Here is a 17,777-nt window from a genome sequence, read left to right on the forward strand (position 1 = left end):
TGTGTTCTTTGCTCTGTTTATAGTATATTTTCATCTGAAATACTGATACCAGTAACTTGTTACTAGTACAGGTGAGAAAGGGAAGAATTCCTAATAAACTGCTAATATTTTTAGGTGCATGAGGTTTGATTTTTGATCTTTAATGAAATGTTTAAACCCATTTTCAATCCCATATTTACACTTAATTTCATAGAAACTTCTTATTGGGTATGCTGTGTCCTCAACAAATGCCATAAAATGAAAATGTTAAAATCTCAGTTTAAGACTATTTTATTCAAAGTGTTTTGACAGGTTCAGTGTCATGAAAATTTCATTTTGAAATTATAACTTACTGTGGTGGGGTTAATTTCTGTCAGTACTTGAGATTGTATCATCAGCCTTCTTTCATAGTGGAATCCCTTTTCTGGTTGACTTTTTAATTTGAACATATACGTGCCTTTTTTAAAGTGTTTGGCCTAAATTTATTGTAACTGCATGAAGTAAGCATTTGTTTAAAATTTAACATTCTTGTAAAACTCTCTCTCTCTGAAATGTATGCAGAATTTTAATCATGGCTAAGTGTACTATCATTACCCTATTTATAATTTTAATCAGCTTTCCACAAGTGATTTTTTTCATAATGTAATTGAAATCAAATTTAGATCTTACTGGTAAAAATGAAGCTATTTTATTGAACAGAAGGACTAAGTGATGCCCAAACTTTTATTCTGCAATTCAGTCATTCTATAAAACCAAGTAACCCAGGAGTGTTAATGCAGTTTTAAAATATTACACTGGTAATCTTGTATATTCTAGCTTGCTAGCTATACCCAAAGTTTCCTAAGCTCTAACTGGATAGCAATTTGGTCTTATTGTTTATACTTAAATGTTCAAATTTCTTCAAAACTCAATATATTATTTTGCAGTAATGTGTAGAATTGCTAAATACTGATTTTATGGAAAGGCTTGTTCCACTTCTTTAAACAAGATGTTTCTAGCAACAGATTTCTGAGATTTTTTTTTAATCTCAAGAGGCTCCCCCGACCCCAAATTAGCACTTAACTTTGTTACTATTTATTGATAGGGTTTCAGAATGTAAGCAATGCCCTCTAGTTTCAGCACAACTAAATCTAGGTGAATGGACTTTTTTTTCTGTTGGGTATTTTCATTTACACTATGGTGTAGTGTCCCTTTTCTCTCCTGCTTGGATTAGTGCTCCGTTAACTTTGTCTCGATTAAATTTGAAAGATGAGAACCAATTCAAAAATTACGTACTTTGCTTATTAATGAAAGGCTATTTAAAACGAAAACTTTGTATTAGAAATGGCCAAGTCTTAAAAAAGAAGCAACTATTTTTGCATTCTCATTAAGTCTTTTAGATCAGCTTGACAAGCATCAGCTTTTGAAATGTGACTTCCTATTGCCAGAGTAAAGGCTCATTTTTACAACACCGCGAAGCACTGTATTTCTTCCTGCCCTCCTCTGTCCACTGTCCCTAGGACGCGCCGGGCTGGCACCTACCTGGGGCGGTCGCGGTTTGAAGCTGGGTGCTTAATAAACCAAAGTTCACCCAGTCACTCCTAACGGAGAAGAAAACGGAAACGGATTTAACGAAGGAAAGGTAACCTGCCTGCCCTCTTCCCGGAGCGCTACAAACTGGGGCTGGGGCGGCCGAGCCCCTCCTCTGCCCGTTACCTGCTGGACGGGAGGCCCCGCCCCCTGGCTCGCCTCTCGTTTCTTGCCTCTCTAGCCCGCAGTCATCCGATCTCTCGGTGGCCCCGCAGAGCTCAGGCGGCTGAAGAATAAACGCTCCGGGCTTGCGCCGCCGCAAGGACCGGGGCGCATGCGCGGGGGTGGTGCCCTCGGGGGGGGGCGGGGCGGTGTGTGATGGTGATCAGGGGCGCTTGCGCGGGGCGCCTGCGTCGTGCTGTGGAGCCGCAGTTCGGCCGGGAGGGTGTGAGGGCGGTTATGGCAGCCACGTTCTTCGGAGAGGTGGTGAGGGCGCCGTGCCGAGCCGGGGCGGAGGACGAGGAGGAGGAGGAAGAGGAGGGGAGGAGGGAGACGCCCGAAGACGGGGAGGTCCGGCAGCAACTGGCGCGGAAGAGGTGAGGTCTTGGGCGCGACGTCGCAGACCCGGCCTGGCGGGCGCAGGAGCAGACGCGCAGCCCCGGGGTCGCGGCTGCTCCGCGCTCGGCACCGGTCCTCGAGGGGCACAGGGGGTCCAGACAACTCCGGGGGCGCCGGGTAGAGGCGGCTCACGGGGCTTGCTGCAGGCTCCGTGGAGCCGTCGGATCCTCGCGTCTTTAAAGGCATTCTTTAGCTTTGATGCAGGTGGTTTTCTGCGGGCTTGTTAGGTTTTCCACCGCTGCAGGGCTGTCTTCCCGCTCCAGGTTTGTCGTGTCTTTGGTTTATGGGCATAAGACAGGTCTTTTAGAACTTTCTTCGCCGCCGCACACCTCAGTATTACGTGTCAGTAGCAGATGGATATGTCTTTTTAAAAACTGGATTATTTCCAAACACACAGACACTGGAGAAAATAGTAAAATGACACTTTAAGCCCATCCAGTCACGTAAGTTCAACAGTTATGAAGATTTTGCCACATTTATTTTATCTCCCTCCACCCCCTAGGTGGGTCCCAGTCACCGTGGCCTTTCACCGCTGCAGTTTTCCGAATGCGTCTCAACGATATAGGCATTGCCTTACGTATGCTGTCATCCTCCTTAACAATTAATAATACTTTTTGGATACTGTTTAATAGCCAGTCCGTGGTCAGATTTATGCAGTTGTCTCAGACGTGACATTTTACAGTGGGCCTCTGGAAATCAGAATCCTGGCCAGGCTTGCACCTTACATCTAGATGTTTCTTCTTTTGTGCTTCCTTTCGTTTGGAGCAGCCCCCCTCCTTTTTCACCCTGGCCGAGAGACTGATTGTCCTGCAGGCTGTCCCATGCTCTGGATTTGCCTGATTGCTTCCTCTTGGTGTCATTTATGCAGATGTGTGTCCATCACCTGCATCTCCTGTAAAGGGAAGCTCCTTCTAAGAGGCTTGGTCAGTATTTTGCTGGCACGGATGCCTCGGAGGTGGTATTTGCAGTTTCTCACTGCACACTGTGCCCAGTTGTCCCACTTTTAGGGGTTCTAAGATGGATTGATCAGTGGGTCAGCTGGACAGCTTGATCCCTCTTGTACAGTTCTCCAGGAACTTTGCAGCAAAGGGTTTTACCTGTTAGTTATCGTCGCCTGAATCCATTGTTTCCTTAGGATTATAATTATGTTCTTTACAGAATTAAAGTTTGCATTTTACTTAATACAAAATCATACTTATAGTAGCCTTTTTGTCATAGTATAGTACTGATTACATTTAAATTGCTTTCGTTTCGTCTTTCGTTTCTTGTGTTAGGGAGGTGCGGCTCCTTCGAAGACAAACAAAAACAACTTTGGAAGTTTCTCTGCTAGAAAAATATCCTTGCTCCAAGTTTATAATTGCGATAGGAAATAACGCAGTAGGTAAGTGCAAGTGCATTAGACGACACATTTTGTTGGAAGAGCAAAAGCTGAAGTTGCTTATTTATTTCCACCATAAAAGATTTCTAATGTCTGTTACTTTTTTAGAAAAAGTCGTAGCAGAGTAACTTTGTATCTGAGTGAATTCTACCGCTGCTCATGCGGCACTGTCTTTTTGATAAGCTTGAAAAATGAGATTTAGAGGAAATGTTCTTGGCTTTGGGAACTTACGAAGTCAAGGAAACACGGTTTCTAGTATACAGGTTTTCTTAGGCTTCTGGGCCTGTCGTGGCCAGACTGGGAGGGCAGCGGTGGCATGTGCAACACGGCCCCCTTGTCACAGTGGTCCTTGCATGTTTTTGAGTTAACCAGCTCCTTTAAAAACATATGGAGCACTCTAAAAATGACAATAATAATTGCTACATTTTTCAGTACTTGGTTTCTAAGATCTTCACATATATGAATTCATTTGATAGGTTAAAGCCAGAACGGTGCAGAGTGCAGCTAGAACAACGCACACACACACAAGTACACAAACCTGTATCGTTTTAGGGGGTTCACAGATGTGGAGGAGAGCCTTGGGGAACCCCAGTGAAGATTCCTTGCCCTGTAAGGTACCCCTAGTGCTTGTAGAGGAGTACATGGTAAATAACTGCTGACTCATTTACATGAAGTTCTCCTGGCCTGAAATTTTCCACAAGGGTGTTACGGTGTGTGTCTGGTAAAGTCTGTCAGCAAACCTGTCTTCTCGATTCCTGGCTCCAGTACCACCTGTACTCAGGGTGTGGCCTTTAACTTCTTGAGGCCTCAGCGTGTTTTCCTGCAAGATGATGGTGTGCATAAGGTTGATGGTCTCAATGGCTCTTTCAGCTCTAAGATTCTCAAGTAACCTGAATATCTTTTTTATTGAATAGAAAATGCAATTTGCGGATCCAAACACTAACTTATGCGAATTGTTTTTCACAGCATTTTTGTCATCATTCATCATGAATTCAGGAGTCTGGGAAGAAGTTGGTTGTGCTAAACTCTGGAATGAATGGTGTAGGACAGTGGACACTACACACCTGTCCCCCACAGAGGCTTTTTGTGTGTTTTATCACCTAAAATCGAATCCCTCGGTATGTGGGGCCTGACTTGTATGTTTAAGTGGGGTTCCTTAGGCATCATTTATGTAGTGTTCCTTTGAATTTCATGTTCCTTTATGTCTCCTTTTGGGCTGAGGAATTCTGCCTGTAGGCAGTGTTAGTAACCACTTTTTTGTCTGGTTCTTGTTTTTTTATTTTTTAAAATTAAAAACAAATTAAAAACAAATTTTAATTAAAAAACCTTTTTTTATTGAAGCATACTTGGTCAACAGCGTCACTTTTTTGTTTATATAAATGTTAACATGGTGTGTTGGTAAACTTCTGAGGAAATTCTGAAATAACTTTTTTAGAAGCAAACCAGAAACATTAGATATTTAAACTTTGCCCACATTCAAAGAATGATTTAAGCTGGCAAAGGTAAACATGGGAAAATGCGTACCCGCTGTGGAAGCAGGGAGTTCTGCTTTGTCGCTGTATACCCACCCGGTATTCAGCCAATGCTGAGCACAGCCTAGGGACTCAGTTAACATTGAGCAAATGGATGCTTCGTGCATTCTAAATACAATTCTGTTGACCTTAAGCTTCCATCCTCACCTGATTCATCCTGATTTTTTTTTTTTCCTTCTTTTGGCCGCTCCCCTCGGCTTTCGGAATCTTAGTTCCCCAACCAGGGATCAAACCCGTGCACCCTGCAGTGGAAGTGCAGAGTCTTAACCACTGGACCGTCAGCGAATTCCTAATTCATCCCGATTTTTTAAGTTATGAAAGATAACTCTGTAGCTGATGCCTAGTGATTTCATTGGAACCGTTTGTCCTAATCCTATCCTTGGGTTCATTGAGAGAAAGGAGTGTCCTGGGCGGTTTGGGAGACAGGTCAGGCAGGTGAGGTGGCCGGGCAGGTGATGTCTGTCTCGCCACCTGCTTGTCTGACAGAGTGCCGTTCCACAGCTGCTGAGTGCTTGAACAGAGGCCAGGGGCAGGGATTCAGACAATGCAAGCAGTCAGTAATTCCATAATACTATAATGTTAGCCTTGAAAACTAAAATTTGATTTTGTAATACTTACAGTTTGTTTTTGTAATATGTTATCCAAAGTTATTAAAGTTTACATAAGGATTTTTGTAAACATCCGGTATTTATAGGAAATAAGTAATAAGGAAACTAAGCATTTTTTTTTAAGATTTTTTGATGTGGACCATTTTTAAAGTCTTTGTTGAATTTGTTACAACATTGCTTCTGGTTTATGTTTTGGTCCCGAGGCGTGTGGGATCTTAGCTCCCTGACCAGGGATTGAACCTGTACTCTCTGCGTTGGAAGGCGAAGTCTTAACCACTGGACTGCCAGGGAAGTCCCAAAGCATGTTCTTTATCTGATCCTTAGTGGGAAGTTTTCACTCTAGAATACATCTGGAGGTCAAGCAGTAGAAATTTCTGTTACTGCATTTAGTTATACCATTGATTGGTTGGGTGTCTCTTGACTATCCAGAATCTTTGTGTGTAGCTAATTCCATATCTAGTCTTTCTCTTCCCCCTGTCCCTGGGCCCTCTTTTTCCCTCTTGTGCCGCTTCTTCATTTTTTTTTTTTTTTTGGCCACACCACACTGCATGCGAGATCTTAGTTCCGCCCAACCAGGGATCGAACCCGTGCCCCCGAAGTGGAAGTGCAGAGTCTTAACTGCCGGATCACCAGGGAAGTCCTTGTGTTTCATTTTTTCCCACTTGTGTCATTAAGTGTTAGTGTTTCTGGCGATATTTCAATAGAAGACAAAGTTGACTTTTATGGATGCTATCATTCCACAAGCATTAATAATCCGGAATGTCATCCTTTTACAGCATTGTGCATTGCATGTTTTCACTTCAAGCACATGGTCTGGACATGGTGGCTAGAATAATATTGCCTTCCAGGCATCAGCAGTGTCCTAGGGTGCCGCTGGGCTGAGATGCTGCTGGGCTGCTGTCCTGATAGCACTTAATGTTTTTGTAACGCTTTTTGAGTTTGATCTTCACAGTGTGTGGCACCACCCACCCCCGGATGGGCAGCAGGCCTGGTGTCGTCTCTGTTTTATAGAGAGGACTCCGGTAGTACTTACTGATATTATCTTTAGAATCTCCTGTGCCGGCCATCACAGTTGCTCTGTCAATGTGCACTTTTCTCTGATACTAACTGCCAGTAGTGGCTTGATTCTTAAATTTTAAAAAGAAAAATAAGTAAGGCAGTAGCAGATTAAGCAAAACAAGTGTTATCCAGAGGTTATGTTGGGATTCACATGATATGTATATGATGACAGTGTGGGGTGTGTGTAATATTTATTTGACCTGACAGAAAACTCGGGGTTTGATTTTCAGGTTGTGCTCTGTCAATGTAGTTGCTACGTTGCTGAAGATCAGCAGTATCAGTGGCTGGAAAAGGTAAGAGAGATTCTGGGGTTGCTACTTCATCAAGGTTCCGTTTCTTTACACTTAAACCCATGTAGTCAGATGTTGAAGCGGGGTAAGTATTTGCTTTTTCCCTTAGAAATATAGTAGGAGTTTGTTACAGAATATAAAGAATAAAAGAACTCATTTGGCAAATGTGATCAGCAATGTGCTAAAGATCGTTGGTCATAAAAACATAAGACATAGTTGGAACAAGTTACCCCCATGAAACAGAGCAGGGTTGCAGCCACGGGTGAAAATGGGCCGTGCTGACAATGCTGCCCGGAAGCGCAGGGACGGGAGGTGAGAACCTGGGTTCCTGGGGTTGGTGCTCAGCTGACACTCACACCGGGGTTTCATCCGTTTTTCGTAGCATTAGAATGGGATCAATTGAGGCTTCATTTTGTGGGAAAATTGAGCACATGGTATGTGTCCACTAAAACAAATTTTTCAGTGAAGAACTTAGCTAGAAATTTTAGAGAATAATCATTAATTTTGGTAGTTGCAGGTTATTATTTTTTAATTATTTATTTACTTATTTTTGGCTGCGTTGGGTCTTTGTTGCTGTGCACACTTTCTCTAGTTGCGGCAAGCGGGGGCTACTCTTCGTTGCGGTGCGTGGGCTTCTCATTGCGGCGGCTCCTCCTGTTGCGGAGCATGGGCTCTAGGCGCACGGACTTCAGTAGTTATGGCTCGTGGGCTCTAGAACACAGGCTCAGTAGTTGTGGCACGTGGGCTTCAGTAGTTGTGGCTCGTGGGCTCTAGAGCACAGGCTCAGTAGTTGTGGCGCACGGGCTTAGTTGCTCCGCGGCAGGTGGATCTTCCTGGACCAGGGCTTGAACCCGTGCCTCCTGCACTGGCAGGCGGATTCTTAACCACTGCGCCACCAGGGAAGTCCAGTTGGTAGTTGCAGGTTATTTTTAAATGAAATAGCCCTTTTATATACGTCTTTTCAACATTGCAACTTAAATCTTAGGCATATTTTTATGTAGGTATTACAATTAAGTTCATTAGAAATAAAAAATTTGATGTACACCTGCTTTAAACCAGATTGGCATACTTAGAAACATTTATTAAAAGTTATTCAATGCATTTTATTAAATGAGGAATTTTCTAATAAGATCTGTGAATCTTATGGTTGTATATATGATTTTATGCTGTGTACCTACGTGTATTTTCTAGAGAGAGGGTCCATAGCTTTCAGCAGATCTCAGAAGGGTGGGAAGCCGCCGTATTAATTGTATTGTCAGTTTATGTAGGGCGTTTTATTATTTTTGTACTATGGAACAGCTGTTCTCTCTCAGACTTGAAAAAATGTAGAATTATGCATTTCCAAAACAGAATTTTTTAATCAGTGTTTCCCCCCCACCCGGGGATACTCTTCGGATCCCTCTGCTGTTGGGTTCACGTCAGCTGCATAATCCTGATAATCACACACAGTCCAACAGGTGTCAAGTATTGTGGCTTCAGATGATAAGTATTTTAGGGAGGATGATAAATCAGGCCTTGTGAGTAACGTTATAGCCCTTAAATGGGACGTATCTGCTGACAAATGTATGTGGTGTTAAGTTTTGTGTTTATTTATAAAGCTACACTACAATTAAAGTCTCCTTATAAATCACTTACGGCACATAATATAAAATCTTTAGTTCCCTTGCTATTTGAAATAGCCATTTTGCTCTCTTCATAAAATATTTTCAAACAAGGTGCAATGACCTAAAATCTACTCTTTTTTTCCTTAAAAGATAGCTGCTTTTTTTATTTTCTTACATCACCAAAGATTTTAAAAGCTGGAAGGGTCCCTGGAAATCCATGAAATACCAACTTAGGTGGACATTGAGGTCTTGAGCGATTGAAACTTAGTCTACGATTGAAATAAATTTAAAAGCGAATTTAAGAATCATTTGCACTGATAAAACACTTATGAGTGCAACTTGCAAGTGATGTTCTTAGAAACATCCTTAATACAGTGTTCTTGAACCTGTTATATTAGTGAAAGGATCACTTCCTGTTGCTGATACAACACTAGTCTAAGTGGAGCGTTCTTAGAGATACCTGTGTTAGAAGAGATCTTGATCACGTCACTTTATCCAGTAAAGAATGGGTGTCATTCCCATTCACTTCTATTCAGTGTAACACTGTTCTCAACACTGATTGCAAGTAGTGATCTTAGAAACAGAACAAACTGGAACAAACCAAAAAGAATAATTTGCAGGCATCTGTGGCGGGCGGGAGAGGGCGTAAACGAACAGGTGCTCATAGTTGAGTGACTGCCTTACCTGCCATGGCATCCCTGGCTGTTAGCTGCTCTGCCTCCTTTGTTCCTGACTTCATTTAATCCAGATCACACCTCCCTCAGGTAAGTAGCCCTTAGTTCACAGGTGAGGAAGGTAACTTGGAGAAGGTTACCCAACTAGAAAGTGACAGAATTAAGATGAGACCCAGGTGAGGGCACAGCAAAGCATGGGTTTTGTTTTTCCATGGACAGTTCCACCCCTGCAAGGTGTGTGTGTGTGTATGTGTGTATATATGTATGAATGGTGTAGATAAACAACTAGAGGGATGTTTCTATTCTGTCACAAAATTATATATATATATTTTTTAATTTGAAATCAATTTTGTGCTAGGTTTTTGGCTCTTGTCCAAGGAAGAATATGCAAGTAACTATTCTTACATGTCGACATGTTACTGACTATAAAACTTCAGAATCTACCAGCAGTCTTCATACTCCTTTCCTGAAAGCCCTAAAAACACAGAATTTCAGAGAGCCTCCTTGCTGTTCACTGCTAGAACAACCAAATATCGTGCATGACCTTCCTGCAGCAGGTGGTATTACAGTGCATAGCATTCACATTTTATCTTGTTATTACTTTATTCATAGTTATGAGTTGGACCAGTAGGGATCTTTTTGAGGCCGTTTGTTAATGATGATTGATGCCATTGTATTGCTGTTTGTCCTCACTAATTGCTCTAGTTGCTGGTATATTCTGTTTGGTTTGTGTCTTGAAACTTTCCAGACACACAGTTGTATGAGAGCAGCTCAGAGTTCTTGACTGTTAGCTTCCGAGTTGCCGTTTCTTTTTGGTCTTTGATAACTCATCATGCAAGCCAGTGTTAGATGTAAGTTGTTGGTGTATGAGAAGTTGGTAAAGTACGTTTTAATTGTCAGAATAGAAGCTTCAGATATTGAATTTTGGTAGTTGCTTCAATAGTTTATTTTTTATTCCTGTTACCAATTATACCCTAACATCATATCAAATTATGATTGTCACTTTTTAGTGGCTAGTATGTTATAATAGATAATTCAGTGTTATTTGTTAATAAATAAAATGTTTTTAACTTTAAATGTTAAATTTACTAGAATAAATGGCTAAATATTTTACATTGTGCATTGTATATTTATTATTTAGTTTACTTTAGTGTAGTCAGCAAAATTTTAATCTTGTGTCTTAGCTAACCCAGCTGTGTCTCAGTAGTATGTTCAGAAAATGCAAAATAAACATAATTGTAAAAGCAAGAGATAACTTAGGAAAATAAATTGGCTTTGAAAGAAAATGTGCATTATAATTGGTTCAGAATGTCAGTAAATGCTTTGATTAAAAGAGGCAACAGAGATGACTTTTTAAAAGCAGCCTTTATGAGTTAGAGGTATTTAATTTCAAAATCATATAACAGAAAACTTAAGTGATTTTTTTTTCTTGTATATTCATAGTTCTGAGTTATTGTCAAGTATGGAAAATCTCTGCAATTCTGTACTTATGTTATACTGATGTGATGAAATTAGACCTAATCACAGTTGAAGCTTTTAAGCCTGTACTTTCTTCCAGAAGCTTGAAAAGTTTGGTTAAGGTAAGGTTTTATCTCATTGACTTAATAGCTGAGTTATTATAATGAACTTAGTAACAAACATAAATGTATGGTATCAGTGTGAAACCTAAGCAGCACGTAGAGATCCTTTTTTCTCCACGTAAAGAGAAAACTGCTGGTCTGGCAGTTTGAATTTGATTGTCACATATTCTTCTAGATATACTTCTGTAACTTGGAGAATATTTTGTTCATGTTTTGTCAGGATAGATCAGGGCTTTAAATCCCAGATGTTTGTGTGGAAAGATGTTTTCACTGTTCAAGAAGTTTCTGTAACTAATAAATTTGGAAGGTGTAATTTTTGAGAAGGCATTTTTGAGCACAGTATGGATCAAATTATCGTCATGTTTATTCACTTAATTTTACATGGGACTAGATGAGATAAATCTGTTCCCTGTTCTCAGTCTGGATATATCTGTGGGCTCCTTTCCCAGAAAAATACATATGGGAACATGTATAGAAAAGTTTTGCCAGTAATTTCAGGTAGTTTAGGAACTCCAATCCTCTCCCTAAGAGATTAGCTGAAAGTCCGTGGACTCCTGGTTTAAGAACTTCTTCCTTAAAGGGAAGAGATTATAACAACATTGTTCCAAGTTGGAAGCCTTGTTTTATTCTAGAATGGCCATTGGTATTAGGGCAGCTTTTCTTGTAAGTTCTGTTGGCGTCATCTCATTTCATAGCTCTCATAAATTAGTTAGATTGACAACTCCGTGGGAACGTTTTCCCTTTTGGTGTCCCCAGATCATCCTGAATATGATGTGTAGAAGGCCCTCAACCATTTGTTGAATTAGTAAGAGTGAAACTGTAGCTTAGTATAATTCAAGTATATCTTTCAGATGAGCTAGAGTCATGGATAATCTTTCAGACAAATTGAGTTATTTTGTATTTAGCATCTCCTTCCGAGGATATAGTGACTAATAGTGCTGCTTGCATCTGTAGTTAACCGATTGGCTCTTCCCACTTCGTTGAGAGCAGGGGCCATGGCCGTTGTGTCTCTTCTGGGCACTTTCACTGGAGCATCTTTGCCACAGACATTGTGGCTGCAAGCATGTTCACTGCAGAAATTTTCATCACATAACTAATTGTCTGAAAGGCAGTTTGCCATAAAAGATAAAATAACGAAAAATAAAAGAGGGACATTAAAAAGGACATAGTGAAACATGAGAAATGAATAACAAATTTAGAAAGATTTTATTGCAAAATACAAAATATTTGAATACATTTAAAATGTATGTAAATTTATGGCGGTACTGTGCAAATAACAGATTCTGTGGGTTGTACGTAAGCTCTTGTCTTCCAGGTTGTACATACATGTGAGCATACGTGTGCGTATGTATATATACGTATACATATATGTGCGCGTGCGCGTGTACGTGCGTGCACACACACACAGACACACAGGCTTGTTGATTTGTCTCTTCTTTCAGCATTGCACCTATTCTTTTTCGCCAAAATTTCTTCCTTCATTAAGAGAGATATCAGTTTCCAAGCCTGGGATGCATATGTGTGACCTGAGCCTCGTTATTGCCTTGTGAAACCTTTTCTGCACTGTTTGTTCTTGGCCTGTTGTCACATGTCCACTGGTGGACGTTCTAAGTAGTATGGGAAATGTGGACTCCACTCTGCACCTTCAGATCACCGAAGGATTTGTGAACTGGTGTGTTACCGTTTTCTGGTGTAGTACACGATCTGGCTTTATCCTCTCCTGTTTCACACTTCCCCTAAGTTTTGTCACCGTATTTTGTGTCAAGTCGATGTGCATAGTTGTCACGATCCCCTGTTTTAAGACGCCAGGTCTGCTCGTCACCCTGCACACCATCATGAGGGCCAAGACTTAAGTGACTTAGAGAGTCCTGTGTCAACAGAGAGACCCAGACTGTCGGCCAGTTGTTTCGTCTTTTGTAGCTGAACTGCCGTGCGGCCAGTTAGCCCCGCGGTGCGCACAGTAGAGAGGAGCTGGGGCTTCAGCAGGAGGGCCGGGCGGGTTCTGCTCGTGGTGCAGTTGGTGCTCAGGGCACAGACGCTCCAGGAGCATCTGCCCTCATTCTCAGACTTGCAAATCATCTGCCATGTGGGGTTTAAGTCAACTTCCAGTGTCTAAAAATATTCTTTGGAGAGGAAATTTAATTAACTTTTCTACAGTGGCTCTTTGAAGGGTGCTGTTTTCTTAATGACCAGATACAGTCATCCTGGCTTAGGTCATCTCTTCTGTCCTTCTCAAAGTGGTATTTGGTCAACAAAATGGAATTCTCTTGCACGCCTGCCGCGTGGACCCCACGGTGCTGGGTGGTCCACAGCCTGGAGGTGGCGCAGGCGGCCGCTGTGCCAGGTGCCAGCCAGGGCGGGGGGATGGGGGCGAGGCTGACCCGAGGAGAGGCCCCACGGGGAGGGTGGCCCTCCAGCTGGACTGGAAGGGTGGGTGAGTCCTAGGGGGAGGAACGTGCAGAGGGAGGCGGCGTGAACACGAAGTTGGCAAGTTCAGGGTGCGTTTGAGGAGAGCGGTGGGGAGCGTGGTATTGGGCTGCAGACGGGCATGAGCTCAGGTGGGCCAAGCAGAGTGTTGTGTCCGTCTGAGGGCTTTAGGCTCCCGGGAGACCTGAGGTCCCGGTAGAGCTTCGGGCGGGGGGCGGGGGGGGACACGCTCAATGTCGTGTCTGCCGAGCGAGGAGGTGAGGGGCAGGGCCTGTCACGTTTGGTGCCCTTCTCTGCTTCTGCCTCGAGAGTGTGCCTTGCTCCTGACTGAATGCTCAGCCTCACTATATGAACGCCTTTTTTCTCTCCTTCCAGAATATTCCCCAGAGCACAGAGATACTGAAGAAATTGATGACAACAAATGAGATTCAGAGTAACATTTACACATGATTCCAAAGATTGTTTTGTAGAGTATATTACCCATCCATTCCTAGAAGGGGAGCGGCGTGCACTGTTTTGTAGGTTACTTTTTTTTCAGGGAGGTATTTTGAGGATGTTAACAGAATAAACTTATTTTAAATTCATTGTAGTTTTTGTTCCTTTTTTATGGTGGTACTGTTCACACCTGAAATAAGTCAGACGTTTTTCTTTATCCACTAGGTGGGAGTATTGTTTTATTTGAATATTTTAAGGTAATAGAGTTAAATTGTTCAAAAGCTACAGATAACGACAGGTTTTATAATATGGAAAAATATATACTTTGGTGCAAAAATTCTGTATGAAACCTGAAAGTTGATGATCTATTGGTGATTCTTATTATTTGGAAAGGTTCTATTTTATGAGTTCTTCAGTTTTGTTTTTTTTGTGTGAATAAAAATCAATTTACTCAAAGTGAAACCAAAAAATTTGTGTTTCCTCATTTTCAGTAATATCTCACAGAAGCCTCTTTACGCAGACTTTCTGGGCTCTTTTGCAGGGTTAATGTGTCGATGTCCCCAGCTCTACTGCGGTAGAGTATTACACTAGAATGTGACTAGATCGTGAGCTCCAAGGAGCCACACTGCTTCACAGACCCACAAACTAAACTGGAACCTGCATCAGTGAAGATAAATTTTAAGATGGTGGAGTGGAGAAGTGCTTCTTATGTCTTCTACCTTTCCTCCTATTTCGTTATTGAGTCATTGATATGTTATAGATTGAGACAGCTTACCCATTTCTGTCTTCTAGATTCAGTGTGTTTGTTGCTACTGGTTGGATGTGGGCAGGGGAGACTGTCGGCTCCCCAAGTAAGCTCGGTTTCTCTCGTAGTCAAGTGCTGTGAGGCTTATGCGTAGCACACGTCAACGTGCCCGGGTGATAGAAACTGAAATATTTTACTTCTTGCAAGAATGTATGTATCCATCCGGCACTGCGTTTGTAGAGCCCTGAGGTAACACTGGGTTCTGGCCCCAGCTGGACCTGGAGTCTTTTCCTGCCCTGAGGGTTAGTGTGGAAAGTAAGGAAGATCCATCCTGGAGTGAACCTCTGTTCAGATCTCAGGGCAACCCTTACAGGCTGGTGACCTCAGGCAGATGCCTTCAAGCAGGGCAGATGCCCAGTTTCCTCATCTGTAAACTGCAGGTAAAACTAGAAATCAGGGACTTCCCTGGTGGCGCAGTGGTTAGGACTCCGTGCTCCCAATGCAGGGAGCCTGGGTTCGATCCCTGGTCAGGCAACTAGATCCCACATGCGTGCCGCAACTAAGAACTGGCACAACCAAATAAAAAAAAAACAAAAACAAAACTAGAAATCAAAGTTTAATGAATTAATGTAAATGTGCAGTCATTGTTACTTCCCTTGAGTCTCAGGTTTTCACCTGCCTGATGAGGATTCTCTCTGCTTACATTGTTGGGTGGTTGTAAGAATAAAAATATAAAAATGCGTTTGGTGAACAGTAGAGTGGTATTTCCACACACACACACACACACACACACACGTGTACACACATGCCAAAGATGCCGACCTCGTGGTGCAGCCAGGAGGAGGCCATTTCCTTTTCAGCACTCCTCCCACCAATCTGAGAACCACAATTCTTGGCGATGTAGAGCGGCCAGGAGTGGAGTAGTTGGAAAAGTTTCATCAGGCGTGATCCTGGGAAAACCATAAAAACAGATACCCTGGGATGGTGGTTTCTCATTAATTTTGGTAAAGAAAGAATCACAGGCGGCCTCAGCTATCCAGGAATAAGCCTCTGCAAGAAGCAGCAGGTGGCACCTGCGGGAGATGGGTCATCCGCGCAGCAGAGGGGGCCGTAGTGAAAAGCGAGATACCAGAGACTTGGTGTAGGGTGTGCGGGTCCACAGCCCTGTGCGGGGGGCGCGGGAGGTGTCGGGGGAGACTCAGAGCTCGCGGACTTGGGAGGTCGCCTTTTCCGGGCAAACGTCGGGCTTGGGTAGGGTTCCCATTCAAAGGGGAGTAGCCGAAACAACATACGTGGGCCCCACGAAGAGAACTGGTGATGTAAAGGATAGGAAACGGCCTTAAAAATACGGAAGCGCATTCTATTGAAAACTATAGAAAACGGCTCTTTTTTAGAATTCAGGGACTTTGGATTTTTCTGAAAGAATGAGAATGTATGACATGAAGCTAGATGAAAGGAAAATTTGAGAACTGCATAGAAGATTTTGAAAGAGACAAGATTTTAACTTTAGAACTAAAATCGGTATCGTATAGAAGTGAAGGGCAGAACGAGTGCAGTCTGTCATCTGAAGTGTATATACTGTTACATGTAAATTACAGTATATCATACAGCGCCATTATGTTGCAGACCAAGCTGAAGTGGTGTCCTTAGTTGCCGAAGGACAGAAATGGAAAGATGACACAAGGTGGCACAAGATAGCTTGCCTCCAACATGTAGGTAGTGTCCTGGTGAAGGGATCAGATCAAGACAGTAATGAACGACAACAGAGATTTTTCTGAAGTGAAGAAAGACTTTGAGTCTGTAAATTAAAAGAGCCCCATCAGTGGTAAGAATGAAGACATAAAAAGCTAGATGTACCGAACCTAAAGGCCAAAGTGCCAGGCACATAAGAACAAAGTGATAACTTGTCCACTAGCTATTACTGCCTAATACTCACACTTGAACTTGGAGACTAAATGCAGCCATGATCCATTTCTTGAGTCTGCAGGTTGGATGAGTGATCCTGGTCAGCTGGTCTTGGCTCCTGTATCTGTGGTCAGGCGTCTGATGTGAGTTGACGGGGTCCTGGCTGCTCTGGGATGGCCTCAGCTGGTGTGATTTGGCTCTCTTCCATGTGTCACTCCTGTCCCCCCAGCAGACAAGCCTGGGTCAGGGCTGTCTAGGCATTTCTCATGGTGATTACAGAGCTGCAAGGGAGGGAACAGAAATTGGCAAGTGCTTCTTCAAGTTTCTGTATCAAGTTTGCTGTAATCCCCATGGTCACATCCAGACGGTATGGGGGAGGAGGGCACCACCAAAAGGTGTGGATGGGGCGGGGACGAGGGGGCGTGAGAAGTTGGGGCCGTTAATTTTGCCTGGTCTGCCCTCTGACCACAGTTACTCATGCCCCTTGCACGTGCAACATATGTGCATCCCAGTCCTAGGATACCCAGCGTCTCATCCAGTATCCGGCTTGAAGTCTAGAATCTTGTAACCTAGATCAGGTCTAGATGCACCTTCTACAGAAACCAACAAACTAAGAAGACAAGGTGTCTGTTCTCTACACACCCAGTGCACGGCGGTGAGACAGGGACAGGCCATCTGCAGGAAGTGCTTCCATTTGAAACGGCAAAGACTAGGACATAGACCGTAGGCGTTGGTCTGTACCAACTCTGAAATTCCGCTGGGCAAATAGTGCCCAGCTCCCCTCCCCTGGGAGTGAGAAGTGTTCCTTGACGAGGCCCAGTTTCTGTCCTCTGGCAGAGCCTCTTCAGTCTCATTCTCAGCCTTTATCTAAGGTGTCCTTTTTCATCTCATGCCTTGTCTACTCTCAAAGAAATGACCTTTGTTAGCAGCTCTGTAGCTTTCTGATTCATAGAAAGATGAGTGCCCGAAATATGACACCGTTAGAATACTGTGGGCTTTCTATGTATCTTTTTTTTTGGCTGTGCTGCACAGTTTGCGGGATCTTAGTTCCCTGACCAGGGATCGAACCCATGTCCCCTGCAGTGGAAGCGTGGAGCCCTAACCACGAATTCCCTCCATGTATATAATCATAGTTTGCTCCATGCTCCAAACATCACACTGTCAACAACTGTGAAGGGTCAGGGATTTTGCTGACTTGCAAACTTACAGGGAAGCCTGCCACAATGTCCTGGATCCTGGTATGGACTTGAGACCCTGGGATAGAGACAAAGGACTGTATTACAGCATAGCATGAAGCCTGTGCTGCTTGTTTGTATCAGTTTCACCTGCCCCCGTCAAGTCCTACAAGGATGATGCAGAACCATCCAGGTGGATACTGTGATCGCAGTGGGTCTGCGTCACCACCGAGGACCCTCAGGCTTAGGGAATCCAGAT

At 43.1% G+C, this 17,777-nt stretch overlaps 1 protein-coding gene across 2 annotated transcripts; it reads left to right on the forward strand.

The window, feature by feature from the left end:
* The first annotated feature begins 1,898 nt into the window (after positions 1 to 1,898).
* On the forward strand, positions 1,899 to 13,842 carry PSMG1 (proteasome assembly chaperone 1). 2 transcript variants are annotated; one of them, XR_009563654.2, is made up of 8 exons: positions 1,899 to 2,084; positions 3,381 to 3,487; positions 4,451 to 4,602; positions 6,914 to 6,976; positions 9,610 to 9,808; positions 10,695 to 10,831; positions 12,274 to 12,503; positions 13,634 to 13,842. XR_009563654.2 is itself a non-coding variant. In XM_030835425.3 (7 exons), the coding sequence occupies exons 1-7, from the start codon at positions 1,948 to 1,950 to the stop codon at positions 13,706 to 13,708; spliced, it is 870 nt and encodes a 289-aa protein (XP_030691285.2). In that variant the 5' UTR covers positions 1,902 to 1,947; the 3' UTR covers positions 13,709 to 13,842. The 2 variants fall into 2 exon arrangements, 1 of the variants encoding a protein (XP_030691285.2); XM_030835425.3 differs by lacking the exon at positions 12,274 to 12,503 and having other exon boundaries at positions 1,902 to 2,084.
* Positions 13,843 to 17,777: the final 3,935 nt, after the last annotated feature.

This window comes from Globicephala melas, chromosome 4, assembly GCF_963455315.2.
Source record: "Globicephala melas chromosome 4, mGloMel1.2, whole genome shotgun sequence".
Lineage (NCBI taxonomy): Eukaryota > Metazoa > Chordata > Mammalia > Artiodactyla > Delphinidae > Globicephala > Globicephala melas.

Excerpts from the sequence above, each read along its gene's own strand:
- PSMG1 (XM_030835425.3), top strand. The coding sequence starts at position 1,948 with ATGGCAGCCACGTTCTTCGGAGAGGTGGTGAGGGCGCCGTGCCGAGCC. Across the intron at positions 3,488-4,450 it reads GATAGGAAATAACGCAGTAG|CATTTTTGTCATCATTCATC; the intron begins GTAAGTGCAAGT and ends TGTTTTTCACAG. Across the intron at positions 6,977-9,609 it reads AGTATCAGTGGCTGGAAAAG|GTTTTTGGCTCTTGTCCAAG; the intron begins GTAAGAGAGATT and ends ATTTTGTGCTAG.